Source organism: Chelonus insularis, unplaced genomic scaffold (genome assembly GCF_013357705.1).
Source record: "Chelonus insularis isolate UGA/USDA-ARS -01 unplaced genomic scaffold, ASM1335770v1 contig_66_pilon, whole genome shotgun sequence".
Classification (NCBI taxonomy): Eukaryota; Metazoa; Arthropoda; class Insecta; order Hymenoptera; family Braconidae; genus Chelonus; species Chelonus insularis.
The window spans coordinates 375471-398391 of record NW_023276695.1 but is presented as its reverse complement, the minus strand read 5'-3'; the positions used below and the strand labels follow the sequence as shown (position 1 = coordinate 398391).

At 30.9% G+C, this 22921-nt stretch overlaps 3 protein-coding genes across 11 annotated transcripts in view; 2 read left to right on the top strand and 1 right to left on the bottom strand.

The window, feature by feature from the left end:
* Positions 1–113: 113 nt before the first annotated feature.
* Positions 114–3274, top strand: LOC118070657 (pre-mRNA-splicing factor 38B). 5 transcript variants are annotated; one of them, XR_004690797.1, is made up of 6 exons: positions 114–751; positions 964–1247; positions 1481–1644; positions 1920–2334; positions 2410–2517; positions 2625–2763. XR_004690797.1 is itself a non-coding variant. In XM_035089387.1 (6 exons), exons 1-5 carry the CDS (start codon positions 718–720, stop codon positions 2443–2445), a joined length of 933 nt encoding a protein of 310 aa, XP_034945278.1. In that variant the 5' UTR covers positions 114–717; the 3' UTR covers positions 2446–2471; positions 2625–2761. The 5 variants fall into 5 exon arrangements, 4 of the variants coding, with proteins under 4 accessions (XP_034945278.1, XP_034945277.1, XP_034945275.1 ...); XM_035089387.1 differs by having other exon boundaries at positions 2410–2471; positions 2625–2761; XM_035089386.1 differs by lacking the exon at positions 2410–2517 and adding an exon at positions 2971–3274 and having other exon boundaries at positions 118–739; positions 1920–2321; positions 2625–2849.
* Positions 3275–5604: 2330 nt separating this feature from the next.
* LOC118070692 (glycosaminoglycan xylosylkinase) lies at positions 5605–8343 on the top strand. Of its 2 annotated transcripts, XR_004690799.1 has the most exons (7): positions 5606–5894; positions 6032–6394; positions 6461–6761; positions 6832–7097; positions 7167–7393; positions 7582–7746; positions 7837–7951. XR_004690799.1 is itself a non-coding variant. In XM_035089457.1 (6 exons), exons 2-6 carry the CDS (start codon positions 6032–6034, stop codon positions 8063–8065), a joined length of 1386 nt encoding a protein of 461 aa, XP_034945348.1. In that variant the 5' UTR covers positions 5605–5894; the 3' UTR covers positions 8066–8343. The 2 variants fall into 2 exon arrangements, 1 of the variants encoding a protein (XP_034945348.1); XM_035089457.1 differs by lacking the exon at positions 7582–7746 and having other exon boundaries at positions 5605–5894; positions 7837–8343.
* A 152-nt stretch (positions 8344–8495) lies between these two features.
* sick (sickie) overlaps positions 8496–22921 on the bottom strand; it is a 101671-nt gene continuing 87245 nt past the window's right edge. For all 4 annotated transcript variants that reach the window (XM_035089456.1, XM_035089452.1, XM_035089453.1 and 1 more), the window contains 3 exons: positions 12331–12414; positions 9895–12186; positions 8496–9809 (listed from right to left, as the gene is read on the bottom strand). In XM_035089456.1, the coding sequence (XP_034945347.1) occupies positions 9615–9809; positions 9895–12186; positions 12331–12414 (2571 nt within the window). In that variant the 3' untranslated portion in view covers positions 8496–9614. The remainder of the gene's footprint in view (positions 9810–9894; positions 12187–12330; positions 12415–22921) is intronic.

Below are 22921 nucleotides of genomic sequence, written 5' to 3'. Positions count from 1 at the left end.
ACAGATCACCTGTAGCGTTGTGATCTACCTTGTAAACGAACAATCCTGATTGGATAATTCAACTTTTGGTCGACTTTAGAAATTCGATATATATTGCAAACGATGCAGTTTAAAATTATTTGCCTAAGCCATCTGATATATTTATCGAATTGGTAATTAATTTAGTAATTATCTCAAATCGAAAAGATAGAAAAAAAAGCTCAGAGAGAAAACTGAGAGGATTAACTCTGAAAGGACAGAAATTTTGTATCGAAAGTATCGCTATTTTCAGCTAGCGAAATTTAAAATCCATTTATATAAGAACTTGGAAAACAAATTTTTTTGAAATTAGACCATTTATTAATATGTAAATATTATATTCACATTTTGTGATGTCAGTATAAATGGAATGTAAACCAATGAGTTGAGTTATCCAATATTGTGTTTAGAGATCTATCGATGTATCGAACGTGTGACGTGACGTCAGCCATGCTTGGTCTTTTTGCTCATAATGGCCGACGCGTTGCTTCAAGTTGAAGATTAAAAATAATAAATATTGTTATAGTGAAATATTTACAAACTTCATCGATTTAATTTGACTATATAATTGTTATATTTATTATATTATATCTAATTTATCTCCATATGCTGTTAATATTGTTTGTATTATATTACGTTCAATTGTTTTATAATATCAACGAACGAAGCTCTTAAGAGTTTGTGGACAACCATTACACGATGCAGGCACATGATGTAGACGGTATTGATGGTGGTAATTTTATACATTTTATCTTTAACATAACTATTATCTTTTATTTATTTTATAAAATATCTATATATTACATGTTAATTTATTAGATGTCAACATTTATAATGCTCCAATTTTTACTAACCCAACTATTTGTTTTTATGTATTTATAATAATAATGAAAACTTTATAATAGACAATGAACAAAAACAATAAAACATTTCATAAAATTACAGGATCTCCATGGAATAATTCAAGTGGTTGTGAGGAGGAAAGAAAACCAAACCAAAAAGAGGGGAAAAAATCAAACGTCTTGTCACTATGGGGAAACGATCGGACTATGAATTTAAATCCATTGATTTTAACTAATATTTTATCATCACATTATTTTAAAGTAAATCTTTATGAATTAAAAACATACCATGAGGTTATTGATGAGATATATTATAAGGTATCTCATCTTGAACCATGGGAAAAGGGCAGTAGAAAGACAGCTGGTCAAACGGGCATGTGTGGAGGCGTGAGTATGTTTTTCAAAACAATATAGACAATATGTACACTTACATAATTTTTATCATCCCATGCATGTTTGCTTCATGGGGTTTTCGCTTTTTTTTAAATTTGATTGACTATATGTTTCAAATATGCATATATTTGGTGTTGTAAAAATTTCATTACAGAGTAGCATGTTATCGGTCAATAATTTTTAATATAAAGCGAATGTAATTACTGACATAAAGGGTGTAAATTTAGCGGTTCATGCAGGTTCGCGGTGTGGGAGCTGGTGGTATTGTCTCAACGGCTTATTGTCTCCTCTACAAATTATTCACACTGAGGTTAACTAGGAAACAATTAAATGGTCTTATTAATCATCCTGATTCACCTTATATTCGAGCACTAGGATTTATGTATATCAGGTAAGCATTTCATTTCTAATGCATGAATTTGATGTAAGATGATACGAAATAAATTTCTAATCAATAAAGTATTTCATAATGAACGTGTTATTTCATAAAGTGTAAATTTCATTGAAAAGTTCATTAGATAAATTCAAAATTTTTCATGTTTATATTTCAATGCAAAATATCTTATTTTCTAAACTGATGAGCAATATTACTGGTTACAATAAAAAAGATTAGCATAAAATTTATAAGACTAATAGTTGTCACTAATGAATAATATTATTTTTAAGATACACACAACCTCCAGCTGATTTATTTAGCTGGTACGACGAGTACCTGGAAGATGATGAAGAGCTAGATGTTAAAGCTGGCGGTGGACAAATAATGAAAATGGGAGATATTTTAAAACAATTTTTAACAAAACTTGAATGGTTTTCGACGTTATTTCCTAGAATACCTGTGCCTATTCAAAAAGATCTAGAACATCGACTGAGTCAAAGATTTCCACAACAGTCAGCTAGTGCAAGAAATGCTAAACCACCAATTACTTTAAATAATCATGGAAAATGCAGCAATAATAGCAACCGAAAAGACAGTTCTAGTTGGAGAAGTCAGCAACATGGCAAACATATAGCAGATAGTGAAGCTGATTGGGGTGAAGCTGAATCTCATGCGAGTCACTGGCGAGCCAGGTGCGTCTACGTGGTATGAATACAAATCACGTTACTATAAATAAATTTTTTTTACCAAGGTACTAATGCTCTGAAAAATAATTGCTAGGAAAAAGGGATGAAGAGTAACGATGTGCCACCTTGAGGCAATGCAAATATTTCGATCTTCAGGTTACAATTTTCATTTTACCCAAGCGCTTTTTGTGCGTTTTAAGGGGTACTATTTCTAACTTTCGCTACTCTCAACTGTCCCACTTATATGCTCATTAAATTGTTTCATTTTTCTATAAATAAATAAGTTTTTTGTTTCATTTTACGTTGCAGATCCGATGAAGATCGCAGAGATAAATACAGAGATCGTGAAAGGGAGAGGAGAAGATCTCGTGAACGAGAACGATCAAGAGATAGAGCAAGGGTTGATGATAAAAAACGTGATCGATACTCTAGAAGATCAAGCCGTGATAGAAGCAGAAGGCATAGAAGCCGCAGTGGAAGTAGAAGTCGTAGGAGAGACTCCAGCCGAGAACGTCGTGATAAATATCGCGACAGGTAAATTAATACTTCCCATCATCTTTATAAAATATAGGCTAAACATATATCATCAAAGCATAAGATAGACCTAGATTCATTCACTCTAATTCTCATACTCTCATGTATATTGATGTTTCAGGCGGAATTCTCCTTTAGATTATTCTGCTGAACTTGCACGAGAAAAAGAACGTCAGCGAAGAGATTAAAGAGAAATTGCCGAATTTAAAATGTCAACAACTTTGTACCTATCAATAAGACTCAAAATTTGAGGTATCTATTACAACCGAGCCATTTAAAACTACAGCTCTACTTTGGGATACAACTTCTAAAACGCCTAAAATTAATCTTAAGTTAGTTTAATATTCATCTGGTAGTTAACATATATGTATGAATACATATATTTTTTTTTTTTATAAAATAAAATACCAATTATTACCAATGTATTTTTTATATGATTCATTCGACTATCGTTAAAAAAACTATAAGCTACATAAAAAAGGTTTAGAAATTTCTACGTATTAACTTTAAGTGAGTCACATTACTATGCTTTTACCATCGTATTTCTTCTCCAGTTCATCCTGCACATTTCACAAACCTATCTGATTGTGAATATATCATTTTCATAACAATCTTTTACTATTCTTCTATCTTCTTCTGGTTCCATATGAGCCCACGATCAACGCCGTAGCATCATTTACATAGAAGTTATGCATATTTTTATGTTTTGCAGATTTTCGGGGATATCTCTTGATTTTACCAACCAATTACAGTTGATAGCCAGAGTTCGGAACTCGTCTCGTCCCCCTCTTTCCAATGACATACTTAATTTTATGATCCAGGCATAAATACGATTTTTTGCATTTTTTGAGGTTAGAAAAGAAAATTCTCTAACTTTGAAGATTGAAGGTTATTCTGTACGTTCCGGTGTTCTAAAATTGAACCTTATATATTAATTGATTCTAAAACTCGTGGAAATGGAAATGAAGGTCAAACCGGAAATGGCTATCATTTTAACATAAATTATGCTCGGATCATAATTTCGACTAGTTCATTAGAAAGCACTTGCTTTCGGGAATCAATTGATATGCTTGTGGTCCACGTACCTCTCATTAATCGTGAGTTATGGGCAAAAAACAAAGCTATGCTACAATGGAGCATAGAAAAACCTTTAAACGCTCATAACTCGAAAACTATGCGAGATACGGCATTTTTGACGGGGTTATCCTATAGGGGGAATCGAATTCTTCACTTAGGTCCCGATCTCCCATATGAGCCCACGATCAACGCCGTAGCATCATTTACATAGAAGTTATGCATATTTTTATGTTTTGTAGATTTTCGGGAATATCTCTTGATTTTACCAACCAATTACAGTTGATAGCCAGAGTTCGGAACCCGTCTCGTCCCCCTCTTTCCAATGACATACCTAATTTTATGATCCAGGCATAAATACGATTTTTTGCATTTTTCGAGGTTAGAAAAGAAAATTCTCTAACTTTGAAGATTGAAGGTTATTCTGTACGTTCCGGTGTTCTAAAATTGAACCTTATATATTAATTGATTCTAAAACTCGTGGAAATGGAAATGAAGGTCAAACCGGAAATGGCTATCATTTTAACATAAATTATGCTCGGATCATAATTTCGACTAGTTCATTAGAAAGCACTTGCTTTCGGGAATCAATTGATATGCTTGTGGTCCACGTACCTCTCATTAATCGTGAGTTATGATCGAAAAACGAAGCTATGCTACAATGGAGCATAGAAAAACCTTTAAACGCTCATAACTCGAAAACTAAGCGAGATACGGCATTTTTGACGGGGTTATCCTATAGGGGGAATCGAATTCTTCACTTAGGTCCCGATCTCCCATATGAGCCCACGATCAACGCCGTAGCATCATTTACATAGAAGTTATGCATATTTTTATGTTTTGCAGATTTTCGGGGAATATCTCTTGATTTTACCAACCAATTACAGTTGATAGCCAGAGTTCGGAACCCGTCTCGTCCCCCTCTTTCCAATGACATACCTAATTTTATGATCCAGGCATAAATACGATTTTTTGCATTTTTTGAGGTTAGAAAAGAAAATTCTCTAACTTTGAAGATTGAAGGTTATTCTGTACGTTCCGGTGTTCTAAAATTGAACCTCATATATTAATTGATTCTAAAACTCGTGGAAATGGAAATGAAGGTCAAACCGGAAATGGCTATCATTTTAACATAAATTATGCTCGGATCATAATTTCGACTAGTGCATTAGAAAGCTCTTGCCCTACGGAACTAAGAGGAAAGATTATTTTGTTATCTGTCTCATTTCTGTCTAATGTGATGGATAGGACTCCGAGAAGTCTCTATTGTTTGTGAGATTGAAAAAATTAAAAAAAGAAATGACATCGATAGGCTTGAACCCAAAACCTACGTTTCCGTAGTCGAGCGTGTTTTCTCTGGGTTGTTATCAAAATATCAAATCGGTTTTATAGCTTCTATGTATGTTGCGAACAGAGCCGGACCTTTTCTATTGAAAAATTGGTGCTTGAAACTAAACTGGCTTAGGATTCTTATAATGAGAGTAAAAGAGAACCCAAATCTTATCTCTTTTCTCTCCTAGATTAAGGGGCGTGGCTAGAATAAACCGTTGCCGCGCCATCGTTCGATGGGTTTACAGAAACTTTTATGTTGTGACCTGCGATTACCGACATGTTGACCCAAAATACCTACATGTTGACCGTAACTTGGTCCGGATTTTTAACACAGCATTAGACTTCTATACTGTTCTCTCTTCTCTGCCTCTGACTCATGTTAGGGAAACTTTCTGATTTTAGCTCAGCCTTAAATGTTCTATGAACTTATTGTAATTATACAATACATTGTATAATTATTATGATACTTATCTATAGATAAGGATAGACAAGGAATAATATGGCGGCGCTCAGTAGTCTCCGAGCTGTTCGGAGCTCCCAGTGGAGTGAAAATTAAATCGAAGAATAATTGAAATAGTGAATAATGAAGTGTTTAGATACTGTAAAAGTAACCACAAAAGCTAAGTCTATTCTAAAGAGGTACAAGGAAAATCATTCATAAGAGAATTATACAATTTTCATTTATATTTTCATTTTTTCATCTTTATTGACATTTAGACAGGATAACACACAGTACCTATGGATAGGTTATGCATCAATTTTGTTACTTGTTGCAGATGATTGGTCGACGGTGTACACTAATCGCACTTGGCGGGCTTTTAATTCTTGTACTCACAATAAATGTTTATTTTATTCGAATGATTGTTGAGAATTCATCTGAAACATCATTTTCAAGAAATTTACCAGTCTCTGATGAAAAGATTAAAGATGCAAATACTGTGGATAACAATAAAATTGAACCAACGAAAAAGTCAATAATTCGAGAAATTGAGGAGAAAATTAAAGCAGAAATGCGATTATTGCCATCAAAGTATTTTAAACGAAATTCTAGTTATGTTATTTTACTTGATAGATTGTTGACAGAGTTAAAAGTATTGGATAATACCCAAAATGATCTTTGGAGTATTCCTAATGTTAATGTAATACGTATTTTCTATTTCATTTCAATTTAATGATACTGGAAATTAATTAATGACATTTTTTAGTGGCCAGATGCTCATCATTTGTTACCTCCAGTTGCTCCTGAGTTAGGCACAATATTGAATGCTTTAAGAAAAACAAAGATAGTTAAAGCAGCAAATGCTCAAGTGGGTACACAACTTAAATTAATGCTCACTTTAGAACCCAATGTCAAAGCTTTATTTAAGCCTCAATGGTACAGTAGAGAGACGATATTACATGGTCCTGTCTATTTTGGAAAAGATAGACATAATGCAGAAGTTGTAGCATTCCATTTATCTTCTCTTCTTGGATTGAGACGAGTTCCATTAACAGTTATAAGAAAGTGTACGTTTGTTTGAATTTATTCTTATTAATAATACGTAATTAGTTATAATAATGTGACTGTAATTTCTAGTAAATCTAAAAGGATTGCGTGATATAGCAACGCCTGATCTTCAAGCTACTATGTATGAAGTAGGAAATGAAACTTGTTTTTATGGAATTTGCCATTATTGTTCTGCAGCAGATCCCATATGTAGTAAAAATTATATGTTAGAAGGTGCTGTAATATTATGGTTACCTTCAACACTTAAACTATTTAAGCATCGTCATCCTTGGCAACGAACTTATAAGCGTAATAAGTTAGCACAATGGGAGACTAATAAGAATTATTGTGATAAAGTAAGTGAGAATTTTTTAGCTTCTACTATAATTACGTACAATGGAATTAATGGTTATATTATAATTTAGGTGAAAGAAAGCAAAACTTATGCACCACATGCTTCTAGTCGTCTATTAGATTTAATAGATACTGCAATATTTGATTTTTTGATGGATAATGGAGATCGACATCATTACGAGTTGATGCAAAATAATTTTCATAATCCGGCAGCTTTATTAATTGATAATGGAAAGAGTTTAGCAAATCCGGATATCGATCACATTGATATTTTAGCACCTCTTTACGAATGTTGTATGTAAGTCGATTTATTTTTGGAATGAAGGATCTCTAAAATTATCTCTTTAAAGGCCCACAAATTCTTAATTGATTGGCTAATAGATTTAATGATACTTCATGACTTGACATGAACTTTAATGGAATGTAATATTGAGTTCAAGTTTTAGAGATATTAAGAAATAGTAATAAAATTTAGTTACATCATAGAATATCAAGAGTCAAGTAGTTGCTGACGTAAAAAGTTATAAGTGATAGACTCAGTTTCGGAGAAAAAAATAGTACTATTATTGGAGATGTAGAGAAATTACTTTTTTATAATTTTTTAAAATAACTTTATTAAAGATCATCATTTGAGCCTTATATGAATCAAAAGTTAGTAGATTTTATGTGAGAATAAGTCCGATTTTTAAAATCTATTCTGAAGAATATTCTTGAATACTTTAGTTAAAAATAAAATTACAGGATCCATAAAACTACTTGGGATAGATTACAACTCCTTGGAGGTGGAGCTTTAAGTACTTCTTTAGGACAGCTTTTAGCTCATGAAGCCAAAGAAGCTGATGTACTCCCTCTTATTACAGAGGATTATCTCAGTGCTATGGATAGAAGATTACTTACGGTTTATGCAGTTGTAGAATACTGCTTGAAACTTAAGAAATATCCTTCAACTGTTATCTTTGATCATCGATGAAATAACCCATCCCATTTGTAAAAAAAAATTTTCAACAATCACTGCCATTGTTTATGAATAATCTTTGAGTTGTGAACATGGTATTTATGACTGTAAATTAAATGTAGGGAAATATTAAGTTATAAAAAAAAAAATAGATGAAATATAATCATTCCTTTATGACACAACTGTTATTATTATGATCATGATCATTATATTTTTATTAGGTTTATTATAATTTGGGAAATTTTTATGATGTAGCGTTGTACAGCGTATAAAGACGGTAAAAACGTAAAAAACCTCTAAATGCAGTTGTATAATATTAATTATATTACATTCACATCAATTAGTTATACGTTACGAGTTTACAAACACTCGAAATAAAATGACAGAATTCAATTGCAAACATTTTACAACAATATGTCGCAAGATAGTGTAGATAGAGATTACAAAATCTTCACATTTTTATTTTTCTTTAATAGCAATTACACATTGAATGGCAGAAGTAGTATATCAATGATTTAGAGAATATTAATACTTATGATTTAGTTTTTTACGTGTATGCCTTTCCTATTACAACTTTTTTTCTTGTTTATTTTGTCATTTATTTTTTTAAGAAAGTGGAAATAATTTTGCATTAATTATTATTCTTTTTTTTTTACTTAATATTATTTATTATTATTCAATTTTTTTATTGATCACGTCATTTGTCGATAAATTTATATTTACAGATTGTATATGACCAGAATTACTCATATAACTTATTGGCTATTTATAAAGTTTAATCAGAATATAATGTTAATACATTTTCTTTAATGCGTAAAAAATTCAGCGGCGTCACATTCAAGTAAGTGTAAATATTATTAACATTTTTAAATTAAATAAAATTTTTTTATAACGAATTTGTATAAATATACTATATTCGAGTATAAGATTCGTATAAATGGTAATAATGTTGATAATAATATTATTGAATTATCCAGTCACATTTTTATTTGTTTTTTACTTTTTTTAATTAAATATCGCATTATTTCGTTCAGCTTATATAAAAATTCATATTTATCATTAATACTGTAAACTCCATAGAAAAATTCATTATTTCAACTTCTCAATAGTTTCCGTACAATTTTCTATTATTCTAACTTATGATTTTGCATCATTGTCATTGTATAAAATCATATAAGTTTAAAATAAAATAACATTTCGGATACGTAATTTATTGCATTATGTATTATTGATACTTCAAAATTTAATTGAAACATTTTATTATCGCCATCAGTTGTTACTCAGTAGCTTCATTTAGACCGGTTTATAACCATTTAATAATAAATTAAGAAATTTATTTATTTATAAAGGTAGTTGGCTATATTCAATTGAACATGTCAATGGGTAAACATAACAACCTGCCACAATTATACTTCTGTTGTACGCAGTTGTTAAAATGTTCATTAAAAATAAATTGGCTAGGCAATATTTGCATTAATCATTTATCTTTTAAACTTAATTAATTAAAAATATTTATAAATTAATCTTCATCTTCATTGCAGTTGAATATTACACCGAAATAAATTTACTTTATTTTTATAAACAGCAATAAATGAGTCTTATTTAAAGCGCAGATTCTACTCCCTCTTGAAGACGTTGAGGTGTTGAGATCTTCAGAATGTCGGGTATGAGAAGAATCAAGTGATGTTACAGAATCGCTATCATTACTGTGGGGGCTTGAGTAATTGGCTGCTTCCTGCAGTCTCATCAGCATATTCAACTAGAATTAAATAGATTAATCAAAATAAAGACGAATATATAAATGATAATGCAATCAAATTAATAACTGTATGAAGAATACTTACAAGAGGATCACCTTCAGTATCACTGTGTGTGCTACCAAGACTTTTGACACTAGATGCTCCTACTCCCGAAGTATGTCCTGCATTAATCACATCATAACCAACATCTTCAGGCCTGAGTCGTAAGAGAGCATCACTACCACCATGAACAGCGTGGGTTGAAATCCAAGGATAGCTGGAAATGATAAATTGCGCCGGATCTTCCCATGCTCCATCAGTATTGCCATTTCCGCTGGATCGTCTTCCATACAATGTCAAGCCTTCTCTTACAGCTTCAACTAAGTAAGGTATTACCGAATAATTCCATAAATCTGTAAACCAAACTTGTGAACCAGCAACCTCCATTGGACAGGATAGAAATAGCCTTGGTCCTATAGTAACATCTGAACTACTATGTGTTTCGAGAAATTTATTGAGATGCAACCAAACCCGTGGAAGCCATTCCACTACAGCAGCCATTTCAGCATTTCGTGTTCCATCCGATTCCCGTAATTCATGTTCAAGAAGTTTACGTCGAAGATAACGCCCTAAAAATCCTTTCACGGGCTCCATATGATTCGCACACAATACCCACCGGAAATTATGGTGTAACTGTAGATTTGTAGTACTACATGTTGCTTGACTCATAGTTCCTATTATTGCAGGACAAGATGAATGCCGGGTACCAAGTAATCCACTAAAAAGTTCGCCTAAAGAAGTTGCATGCTGAAGATTTTCAAGAATTATAACTCTAGGTAATTCATCAGCAGCATTTGAATCACATCGCTCCGAAATATGTACCAAGTATTGTCTCAGTTCTTTACTTGACTTGTGATCGACATTAAACGTTGCAACTGCAGCAGCATCTTTAGATTCTGCATCAGTATCGACAAGAGCATGAGCAAGCTTTCCAGCAAGATAACTTTTTCCAGTACCGCTGGGTCCACAGAGAATAACACGTCGGTGCTCTGTCAATAAAGAAACTAATCGTTGAACAATGGATCTTGGAATGAGCGTATCAATAGCTAACCAAGAATATCCAGAAAGCACGAGGTAAATTGTTTTAACATGTCCTATTAAGTAACCACAGGGCAGTAATTCTGGATTTTGTGAGTCTGTTGTTGATTTAGACGCTTCACCCAAATGATAAGCAGCTATACACTCAACCCCTAATCCAAGATTTGTTACAGGATCAACTCGAGAAATGTAATCTTTGAAGCAACGTCTCACAGTGGAGTCAAGTGAATCCCACGTTGTTTTATTCGATATACAAACGCTGGCAATAATACAATGAGGCGGTTCACCCATCATTCCGTCATTGTTTCCCGAAATAAGATTTGAATTAAAGCATTTTTCACTACCAAGATATACAGCAACGTTAATTCGTTTTCCATCCATGTCTTGCTCAATAACAGGCTCATTAGTTGATGATTGGCAGTATGATCTAGTATTTGTCGGTACAATTGGATGTTCTGGTACACTCAGATCTTCTAATTGATCAGCTGCTGATCCGTCGTCACCGTTAGCCAGTGCTGCTACGCTCGAGGCTACTTCCGTCATACTGAAACGACGTTCAGGATCACTAGGCAGTGATGATTGGGATGAAGTTAATGATTTAGATGTTACTAGTCGCTGTAACCGCTCATTATTTTGTTTTAAATTTAACATTTCATTTCGCATTTTAATAACTGTATCTTTTAGAGATTCTAGTTGATGTGCTGATGACAAAGCTTCTAATCGAATATCAGTTAGCACCATATCCTTTTCTCTTAACTGTTTTTTCAGTTCATCAACATCATCATCTTCTTTCTTATATAACGCAGAACTGCTTTTACTTGTACTCAATGAATTCTCATGCTCTGGTGATTTTTGTCCATTCACCTTTTGTCCTTGATTTTGATTTGATTTGTCATGTTTGACGGCAGTAGGTAACCTGGGACTGTTTGGTGCACTCAATTCTCCACTAGGTACATCTTTACAATCTTCAGCATCAGATACAGAACCTTGTCTATTTTTTCTCGATCGTGAAAATGCTTTGGAAAATGAAGACCTCAGCCATCCTTTTTTCTTATTGTGACTGCTCGCTGAGCAAGCACTACTCAATGAGTTTAAAGACGTTACACTGTCAGCAGATAACTGTCGTGCTATTGAAGAGCCTTGATGATTACTGTAACCTGTACATCCAGTTGTTCCAGTATCCGAATCTCCAAGGGTGTGTCGACGACCATTTGGTGATGTGCCATTATTTAAACCCGCCTCTGCACTCTGTTTTCGTAATCGTTCGATAGTTTCTCGAAGTTCTTGAAGCTCCGAATCCTGTTGAAATGCATAAAATATATTTAAAGTCCATTTAAAATTTATAATGTAGATAATGTTACATTTATTTTGATAAATAGATCACTATGTGCTTTACAAATCTAAAGTGAATATAATGCATAACAGAGCCGGAAATTGACTCACCTTTTTCTCAGCGGTTGCTGTGAGTTGTTGAAGCCTTTGGGTCATATTAGATAGAGACTGTTCGAACGCTGATACAACGTGGGCCTGAAACATAAAGTTCGTCTAGTCAAAACAACTGTAATAATAAATATAAATATGTCATATTAATATACTCATATTGATCATTCAATATTATGTAGGTCATATGAGGCTAAAAAATATATATGAAATGAAATATGAATTTATTTTAAATCTATTCAACATAATTTATTTTATGTCTTTTTTCATTGTAATATTTGCATTGTGTATATATGGTGCTTTACTTTACAATAAAAGAATTTGCTTAAAACAAGTTTCCTCAGTGCATTGTCATGCGTTGCTGCTTCGTATGAATTTCCAACGACGCATAATTACTGAGAACTCTCGACACAGCGATTTATGTGACTATATAATTACGTATGATATTTCTTAACCAAAGGGCCGACATTTTGAACTCAAAGATATGTTTCAATATTATTAACTATAAAGTCAGTTATATTTAATCGGTAAAAATTTTTTATGCTTTGTTGCCTTTTTCCTGTTTTATTAATGTAAGTTTAAAAGATTAACCCAGATAGATTATCTAGAAACTAGACATTCAACAGTATTTCTTCAGGGATTAGTGTTTGTAAATCAATGAATAATATTGGAAAAAAGTTGTTTTCTTCAGGTTCATCACAAAAACATCAACTTTAAAATTTTTAATTAATATTCATCAATTTTAGTGGTTTTTTAATTAACATTTTTAAAAAAACCTTGATCATGATGCAAGAAGTTTTGGTAAATTTACAATCTTGTATTCTATAATTATCTTATCAACATTAGTAATAAAACAACGTGTCATCATTCAAGAATTTTTATCATCATTTTGATAATTTCTTTTTTTTATTTTAGAAAAAGTAAAAAAAAAAATAAATGAATGGTATTGACGTAGAGTTTTTCGGAGTCAACAGTTTGACTTAATATTTGAAGAAGCATTTAGACTTAAAAGGTTACAAAAAAAACTAATTATCAAGACTATTTTTTACGAAATTATACGTATCATTTAACTAATTGGAAAAAAAATTACAAAATTGACTAAATTATTTGAATGAAAATAACAAATTCTTCAGGTCGAGTGTGATAGATGTTTTGCTTTAAAAGAAGAACTGAAGGGCATTAAAAAGAATCGTATGATATACAATGGATAATGGTCTTAAAAGAAAAACCGCAAAAACTTGGAGCAAATCAGTTCAGTGGTTTTCAACATGTTACGAGTAGATTGATCTCCAAAATATTTGAAATTTGTCAGTTTAAATTACACAACCTTGAGCAAAGTAGTTTAAAAGTTATTTTCCTTAGTAAAAAGTAAATATTGTTCAACTTATATGGAACGTTAGAGATGTTACAAACTTGGAAAACTTTCATTAGACACTTTTGCTCCCTTATGAAAATACCCAACGATTTCCTGCTAGATATTACGTTGGTATGTTATTTTATTCAGCAAAAAACATAAAAAAAAATACTCATATATAATAAGCTATTTCGAATAAAAGTACAAGTGCATCAGCGTGGGTGAATAAACAGAAAGGAAACCAACACCATTCATTACATATACATTTGTATCAGTCCAAAGAATCATGGTAATTCACGGTAGCTTGTTAGCTTGTCTCTTGCAACGGGTATATCTTAAAAGTAAAGTATTAAGATCAGAATTAATCATGATGATCATGTTTACAATCGTGATGTTTCATGTCCTGATGGAACCTTATTAAAGTTTGCAACATACATATGCTGTAACATTTTTATTTATTCAAATTATAGGTCAATTTAATTAAAGGGAGTCATTATTAAGACTTACTCTTAGAGATTACAGGGACTATAGTGTAGTTGGGTCAATGAACGTGATGTTACTAAAATGTGGCGGCGTCTAGTCTGAACATTTAAAACACTGGCAGATGCTACAGCAATAATTGGCAAGAGAGAATGCATCTGGATTAGACATTAATAATATAAAATTGAATTGATTTAAACATACTGTTGGATTTGCATTAATAAATGATGTAGACATGCTATAGTCACCAATCCAATGCTTTCTCTTTAATAAAGAGTCTTTATAATAGCCCATAATATATAAGTATCAATTAAGATAAACCTTAATGACCATTAATTTATTTTCTATTGTGTTTTTCATGAAACTTTATGCATGCTTTGGCTTAACAAAGATAATCAAATCGGTTCCTACAATTCTATAAAGGTTTTATGTATGAAATGCATTTTAACTCCAAGACAACACTACAGAACAAGGCTTGTTCTGTTACATACGTTGTAGAGAAAATGAGTATGTTTTTGCTACACGCATCCAGGTCGTCTTTTTATTATACCACGAAAGAGTAAACTTCTTGAAAGTAGAGCAAAATTGTAATGTGTATAGGTCGAAGAAAATATTGAATAGAATAAGTTTTGTTATTTAGATTTCTACATAAAAATTTATTGATATTGAAATTCAGTACTAAAACAAATACTATTCAAGCTGTCTGATGACAGTTAATACTGAAGTTAAGCTCTATTGTAATGTATTCACTGTGAAGACCTTTTTTTTTTCTAACAACATGGGGAGACAAAATTAATTCACCCTTACAGTTTTTTTTTTGAATTAATTAATAAAGATTACCTATAATTAATGCAATAGGGAGAAAATAGTACCACTTATAAACAAATATGGCTTATAATAGGAAGCCATTGAGATAACTTATAAAAAACTGTCTTGAAACATCTTTGAATAATTTTAGTTTTTCAAATTACTAGTTTTTATTGATTTAAGAGATTTTTATTTTTATTAAATTGAACTTTTAGTTGAAATTTATAGCTAGATATTTATTGGAACTCAACTACTTTTCATTCAACTACTTTAAAAGTTTGAAACTCATTTTTTCTTAACTTTATTGAAATATGAGTGCTTCCTGAAGTTATAAAAATAAATAAAATTAAACTGAAAGTAGCTACTGAGATTTTTGATAAGAAAACTCTTTGAATGTTATCGATTAGTTTACAATGTTTCCTTAGAAATTTTATAAACGTGTAAAATGAGTATCTAATCTACTAAATGATATAGATTATCTATGACAGTGATTAAAATAATTATCCATCAATTTTCTTCACTTTCTATTTCATTTATAGATCATATATCGTGATTAAAAATGAAACTTTACATCGTCATACATATTATTATAAAGATTATTACATGTCATACTAATTACATATATTGAAATTCTTATTTTTTTTTTTTGTTTCAATTCACCGATAAAATTTGTTTGATAACAAGATACTAATACATAATAGACGTTTTGTAAAATGAAAAGCATTCCGAAAAACATGTCTTTGGGTTTTGAGCAGGTGCACTTAATTGACACAGGTGCAGTGACTGTATTCCTAATATGCAGTAGCCACTGACGAGTATGATAACAAAGCTATCTTTTAGAGAAAAAATTCGATGGTTAAATAAAGAAAGTATCAATTTTGTTTATTTGACTGAATGACTCTTTATGGCTATTAATGCTTATTAAAATAAATTCAATTGCAACAATTACTCAATGAATGATAATTAGAAAATGTGGGCTAAGTTAGAAAAAATGTTCTGTTTTAATCGTGACAATTATAGCTTATGAAATGAAATAAAGTGTTGAGAGTGTTATTTTCAAAATTTAAGGTGTATTTAAATAAATAGTTTCTTCGAAAGAAGCTTTAATATTTATTTTAATTGATTGAAATTCATGTGATTAAAGTTTTTTTTTCATAAAAAAAGTACTTTATAATGTGTGTAATAATGTTGTTATCTTCTTTCTATATGTGTAGAGTATAATTTAGTTTTTCTGAAACATGACTCTGAATAAAAATAATTACATTTGTTTGAAACCTTCCCGAAAAAATTGTAGGGTTGATGTACTTTTTGTGATCACTTTTAAGGCTTTAATTACATTAACTAATGTGTGATATTCAAAAAGTTGTAAAAAAAAAGATAATGCATTTTTTGATGTGATTTCTAGTACGTGAAGAGTTTATTTTAATTAATGAATATAAAAATTGTTGTAAATAAAATTAAATAAGCAAAAAAATTAAACTTCGTTTGCAAATAATATAATACTATGAATGAAAATAATAATGAATGCTGATGAGGATAGTTCTACGTGAATATTGAAAATAATTATAGAAATAAATTTTTTTTTCTTTAATCGTGCTAATAACATTTGTATTCATTGAGGTGTTGCTATTATATTAATAGTATATTTATTTTAATTTTAAAAATGCCTTGAAAAATAACCTGGGAACCGGTTCGAAAATTTTATAGATGAAAAAATAATTATCATCATGTATATTATTTCAAGGGTATAGGTTTATCTTTTACAGAACTGTGCAGTAGACCCTAACAAAATGGGCTTGGAAATGTTTGTTTTTAACGCCAAATTTGGATATGAGTAGACCGATAGTTCATGGGAAAAAAACTTCTTTTACCTATTAAAGATAGATTGTATTAAAGATTGTTGAAAGAAGACAGAATGTTTATTGTTAGATTTCTCAAAGAAAAACATTAATTATAAAATTTCTAAAATTATCAGAAAATTGTTTCTACTAAAAATGAAAAAAGTTTGTAAAAAATTTGATTCTATTGCTAATTAATTAAAGTAAATTATGTTTAAACATTTTACTCATTAAAACTTTTACACCAAATATCATTTAGAAAAACAATATAAATATTTTTATGAGATATACACTGCAATAAATTTATCGTAAACATTTATGTAAAAGATGCATTAAAAATTCCAACCTTAACTACCGTCAAGGTAAATTATACTTGTAATTAATTAAATTTTATAATCTCTGCATTTTTAGAAAGTTTCCAAATCTCCACCTAAATCAGGTACGATACTCAACAAAATAACCAATTTACCTGTAACGAAGGACAACTACGATGACGATATTTTCTAGTAGCAAGTTCCCACCAAGGTATCACATTATCGTTGCTTCTGGGTTTTACGGGATTACTAACTGCATGCTCATATAGTGGTTCGAGCACCGGAATATTTCCTGATAGTCGTCTAGTTGGTAAAATATCACTTGCACGATAATCTTTCGAGGAATAACAAGACGAAGCAGAAGAAGAGGAAGAAGACAATAGTGAAGATGATGAAGCATTTCCTCCTCTTCGTGGTAAAGTAGCAAAACTGGTAGCATCTAAACCAACAACTGAAGTTAAAGTTCTGTCAGAATCATCGTCAATTTCCAAAGAATTATGTCGAGTCCTTAAGAGCGATGAATATCCATTGGATGTGTAATCAATACATTGGAGTGATGAGGAAGAAGGTACTTGACTTTTATTTTCGCTTCTGGCAGCTTGGCCTTGAAGAATTACATCAGTAGCATCCATTAAGTAGACTGGTAGGAAATGATCTCCATCCTTATGCCTTGCTTCATTTCGAATATCAATTGTACTAGCATAGGACCTTTGGATGTTGGGAAAAGTATCACCATCAACAACATCTTCACTTGATTTGTGAACGAGTCGTGAGGCTAATTTAGGTTTTCGACAAGGTAACGTGTCGTACCTTCTTTCTCCAAGCCGATTCTTACTGTTGATAACATTACAATTAAGTAATCCAGTTGAATTCCTGCTCGTTTTCTCAACTCTAGAACAACTTCTTGTTAAGGTTCCACCACCACCGTTACCGCTAGGATGTGAATTTTTCTTCGACTTTATTTCATCGGCAGATAGAATTCTAGAATTGACCATGTTTGATTTTGTCACCGTATTTGTGGTCGCAGTAGAAGCCATCGAAATTCGATCTTTTCTTGCGGAAGTTGTAAAGTTCAAATCCTGAGGCATGTTTTTTCTTTGGGTATTTGATGGAATTTTTAATCCAATTTTATTCTTTGAATGTCTGGGTAAACTTTCGCTGATAGCATAAAGTGATTCAGTCGATTTCGTTGAGTAAACATTTGTCGAATTTAAGCCTATTGATTGCTTACAAGTATTTTCAATCGATGAAGAACGTGGGAGTGGTTGTGGTGGAAGTTTTCCATAAGAATTTGGTCTGGTTCGGAGAGTTAAATTTTTCATTTCTATTTCATTAATATTCATCAACTTATCTTCATTATTAGCACATAAATCAGTATTAATTGGAAGCATTGGTATCATATTTCTTGGTTTACTTGGTCGATTGATGACACCATACCCTGAATTAGAAGATAAAGAGTTACATTCTTCATAACTTTTATCTATGTCAGAAAGATTTTTATTTATGTCTTCAATATATTTAGCAGTTGTTCGATAAAGATCTCCACTTGGTACATAGTTCTCATCACTAATCAATTTAGACTCGTTGTTCATTTTATTATCTTGGTCTTTTGGTATACTAGGAATAGCATAGATTGCTTGTTTGACCTTCGTCCTCTCTATCTCATCCTCTTTTTCAAGAATTTCAATTGGGTTGTCCTCAGCTACTGTATCATAGTAATTTTCGATATTATTCTTACACACATTCGTTGGCTTTAGAGGCAATTTATTATTTTTCCAATTAACCTCGAGTGATAAAAAATCATAGTATCTTCTATCAGAATCTTCCTTATTTTCCTTTCTTTTCTGACTAGCAAAGGTATTGAAGGCAACTTTCTCTTTAATATTAGCATTAGTTGAGGCCTTATTACGCTTATTACTACCAGTTTTGAATGTTCCATAGTTTTCCAACGACTTATTTTTATCCACGTCTGACCAAGAAGGCACTTGGTGAATCTGTTCACTTGCCAGAGGCATATTAGAAACCAGTGAAAGGGCATAAGGTCCTGTAGATTCTTTGAAGAACTCTTGAGAATCTGATTTGTAGAGTGCACGAGGTCTACTTTTTGGTATACTTCGAATAGTCGCATAGCCATCGTGAACTCGTCGAGAACATACATTCAAATCCATTATTTCGACATTAATTTCACTTAACATTTACTTTGGCATACATGTCTATATATTTACACTTAAATATTACTTTGTTTTGCATTTATCTATCTGAAATATTTTGATGTGGCGTTAGAGAGTTACTTACACCTTTAGGGTATGAGAAAACAAATGTTTTCAGGTAGATTCTGTTGAGGAAACTTTTATCGAATAAATTAAAATATACATCATCAGTAATAGATTAATGATTAAAGTGCAAATAAAATACGAGAATTTTTTTTTTGTTTGATAGATAAATTATTGATGTTTGTCGAGTTTATTTAGCTTACTGCTGAACAAAGTACTGACCCTGTAACATAGTATAGCTATTATAGATAATTATAAATAGGCTTTGAATACTGAAAAAGATTCTTAAACGTTTCCGTTAAGGTTATCATATATCATTTTGTATCAATTTATTTGATCGAAAAATTTAAAATAATTAAAAATTGAATCAACCAATTAATATTCTGTCTAGAAAATTGAGGATAACTAATTTATTAGAGAGTGTAATTACAAATAGTCAAAGTTGTTTAAACCTAAAAAAATATATTTATATAAGAAGTTAGATTATTAAATAGATATTTATTTTCTTCAAGTATATCTCCATTTTCATCATCTAATCAATGTTGCTCCAAAAAGCATATCTCCACTTGCATCATTTCATTAGATTAAAAATAACTATTTTTATCATTGTATGTTCATTTATTTTTTTCTAACAATTCTTTTAAATGAAACATTTAGAAGAGCATAGTAACTACCTATACATGATGATATTTTTCAAAAACCTTTTTGAATTGTCAAACCTATTCATTGTTGTAATAGTTATGATACAGAGTGAGATGGCATTTTATATAACAGTGGGCTTAATAACCTCGACAAACACCAATGATCTATTGTGAAAAAAAAAAGTGAATAAATTTTTCTTGTACTTGAAAGTTTAATCAAATGAAATTTAGAAGATATTTTGATTTATTTCTGATAATTTTTTTTTTCCAAGTAATCCTAAAAACATTTACTTTCTGACACATCAAGTGTATATAACCCTTTAACTAAGTTACTAAAGAAAAAATTATTCATCTGCTTTGAAGGCTATATCCACAACATTTGATAAGCTTTGAGTGAATCACTATACACTATAAGCCAGTTCTATTACTAATATAAACACAGTAATCTATTATATGATCCAAAAAGATGAGTATTATACGCGTATGTTTGAGATAAGCATGAAAGCGTGTAATGGAGTAATATACATCATTCAATTGATAGATAATAAAACAAGATGTTGGTCAAATTTTATTTTAATCCCAAGTTAGATGACCCAGATCAAGCGGAATAAGTTTATGAAGTTATTATCAACAGCTAAATACAAAACTGTTTTTCAATCTTTCCTTCATGCCATTATATGAACAAATTTGACATAAATTCCAATGGAAATTATTCTATAGTTTAGCGTCTTTTTTAAATTGCAAGCAGCATTAGATTTCTAACTGAAACGCGAGATCATTTACATAGAAAACAATAGATATATTGATAAATGACTTAGATACAGAGAGAAACGGTATTATATATTTGTAAAAGGGTCGACTACCCAGGAAATATGTTGTCCACACGAGTATCTCTCTTACTCTCTTTTTCAACCATAAGAGTAGAGTGTATTGTACAGACACAAACATTAGTCGAGCTGTAAGTTACACTTGGATAAAAGAACTGTGAAGAAATGTACCAGTCAGTCGAATGAACCTCTTGAATTCTTCATTTTTTGTGTACATCAATATGTACTGAAATTATCACTTGGAAGAAAAGTGGTATGTATGAGCTGAGATATTCTTAAGGAATTAGCGGTAATAGTATCATTAGAGGATATAAATAAAATAAAATACTGCATACGCAAGGTGGATAACGATAAGTCTCACTTCAGATTATATTATGTTTCATGACGTAATGATACTTTGAAGTCAGCAGAAAAATTATATTGTACGTGAATGGATTCTTTAAATAATCGCACTGTCAATGTCATTACTCGAAGATTATTATATGAGATAGGAGCAAAATATAGAATGGGAATGATCCTAATGATAGTTTAAAAAATTAACGTGTTATTTTTTACTCCAAAATGAGGGAGTGAGTTTTTTAAAATAAGAATTAATAAGCATGTTTCTGTCAAAACTTATTTAATAACAAGTGATTTAACAAGAAGCTGAAATAGTTCATTAAGAAGAAATATGTTTATTTAGAACGAGATTTTTCTTGATAAAAATTACCCCAACGAAATTTCCATCAGGTAAAAAGTAAATCTAATAAGACTATCATAGGAAAATTAATGGTTTATCAATGACTAGTTTTTCCGGTCAGCAAGTCACTATATATTATCCCTAAAAGGACAAAAGATGCAACTCAAGATGATTCTAAGCAGACATGACACAAACCAAGATTAAGTGTAATACGTAATTTTTTTTAAAATTCAATCTGCGTCATGATCTTATATGTTTAAACGTCTCCGATGACATTGAATTAAAAATTAAATTAAAATTCTGAATTAAAAATTACAAGAGATTGTGATTATAAAAAAACAATAAGTCATTTTTATAAGTAATCCTATACTTATCGATTGTCTAATGATTGAATAAATCAGCAATACTAAGCATCAGTTGAATCAGAAAAAAATTCCATTATGAACTATTGCGAACAACAATATTTTTTTTCTATAACTCAATTCATTTAAATTATAGATCATTAAATATTTACACATTTGCTCATAAACTTCAAGAACTCATGCTAATAAGACTGTAAAACTATGAGAATTGCTGATATGAAGATTACACCTCTCAATTTGCCAATTCATCAAAATAGTTGAGATCATTACCAGCATGATTTTTTGCTATTTGTCATTTTTCCTATTAAGAATAAATGAATAATTTCAATCTTTAACAACGGAATATCATTTTTAATGATATTGTATTTTTATCTGAATATAATAACCTGGAACTTCTTTCGATGCTATCAGACATGATTATGCGAATATATACAATTTATCCAGTATAATATATATGGCAAGATTGAGAGGTCAAAAGCCTTGAAAGTAAAACGAAAGCATACAGTAATGAATCGACTGGAGTCGATCGATTATCAAAACATCAGAAAATAAATCTCAGTTCATGAGAAACTCTCATCATGAATTTCTTGTTATCTATAAAGATATAAGAGACGCGAGGAAAATAAGATAATAGACCGACAGACATATCCGCTTTCTGCTGACAGTTTGACATGGTTCAGTTTACGTACTATTTTATATTCTACACCCACAAGAGTGTTCGTGCTATCTTTCCATTTCTGTAGAAAAAAATTTAAACCATTGGATGGATCTTGACGTGCGAAAATCTCTCAGGTTAAACTGCCTTCAAAGGTTGTACTTATAACAGTTGATTCCTAAATTGTCTAGTCGAGGAAAAGCAAAGGAGATAGATAGAGAAAAGTGTGGATCGTGATGATAATTAACCACTGTGTAGTGTTCTCCCAAGAATCTTAAGGTACCGTTCATCGTTTTATTTGTGCCGCAGTTTATTGCCATGAGTATAAATTCTTCCGTTTTATTTAGTATAAAAGATACAGATG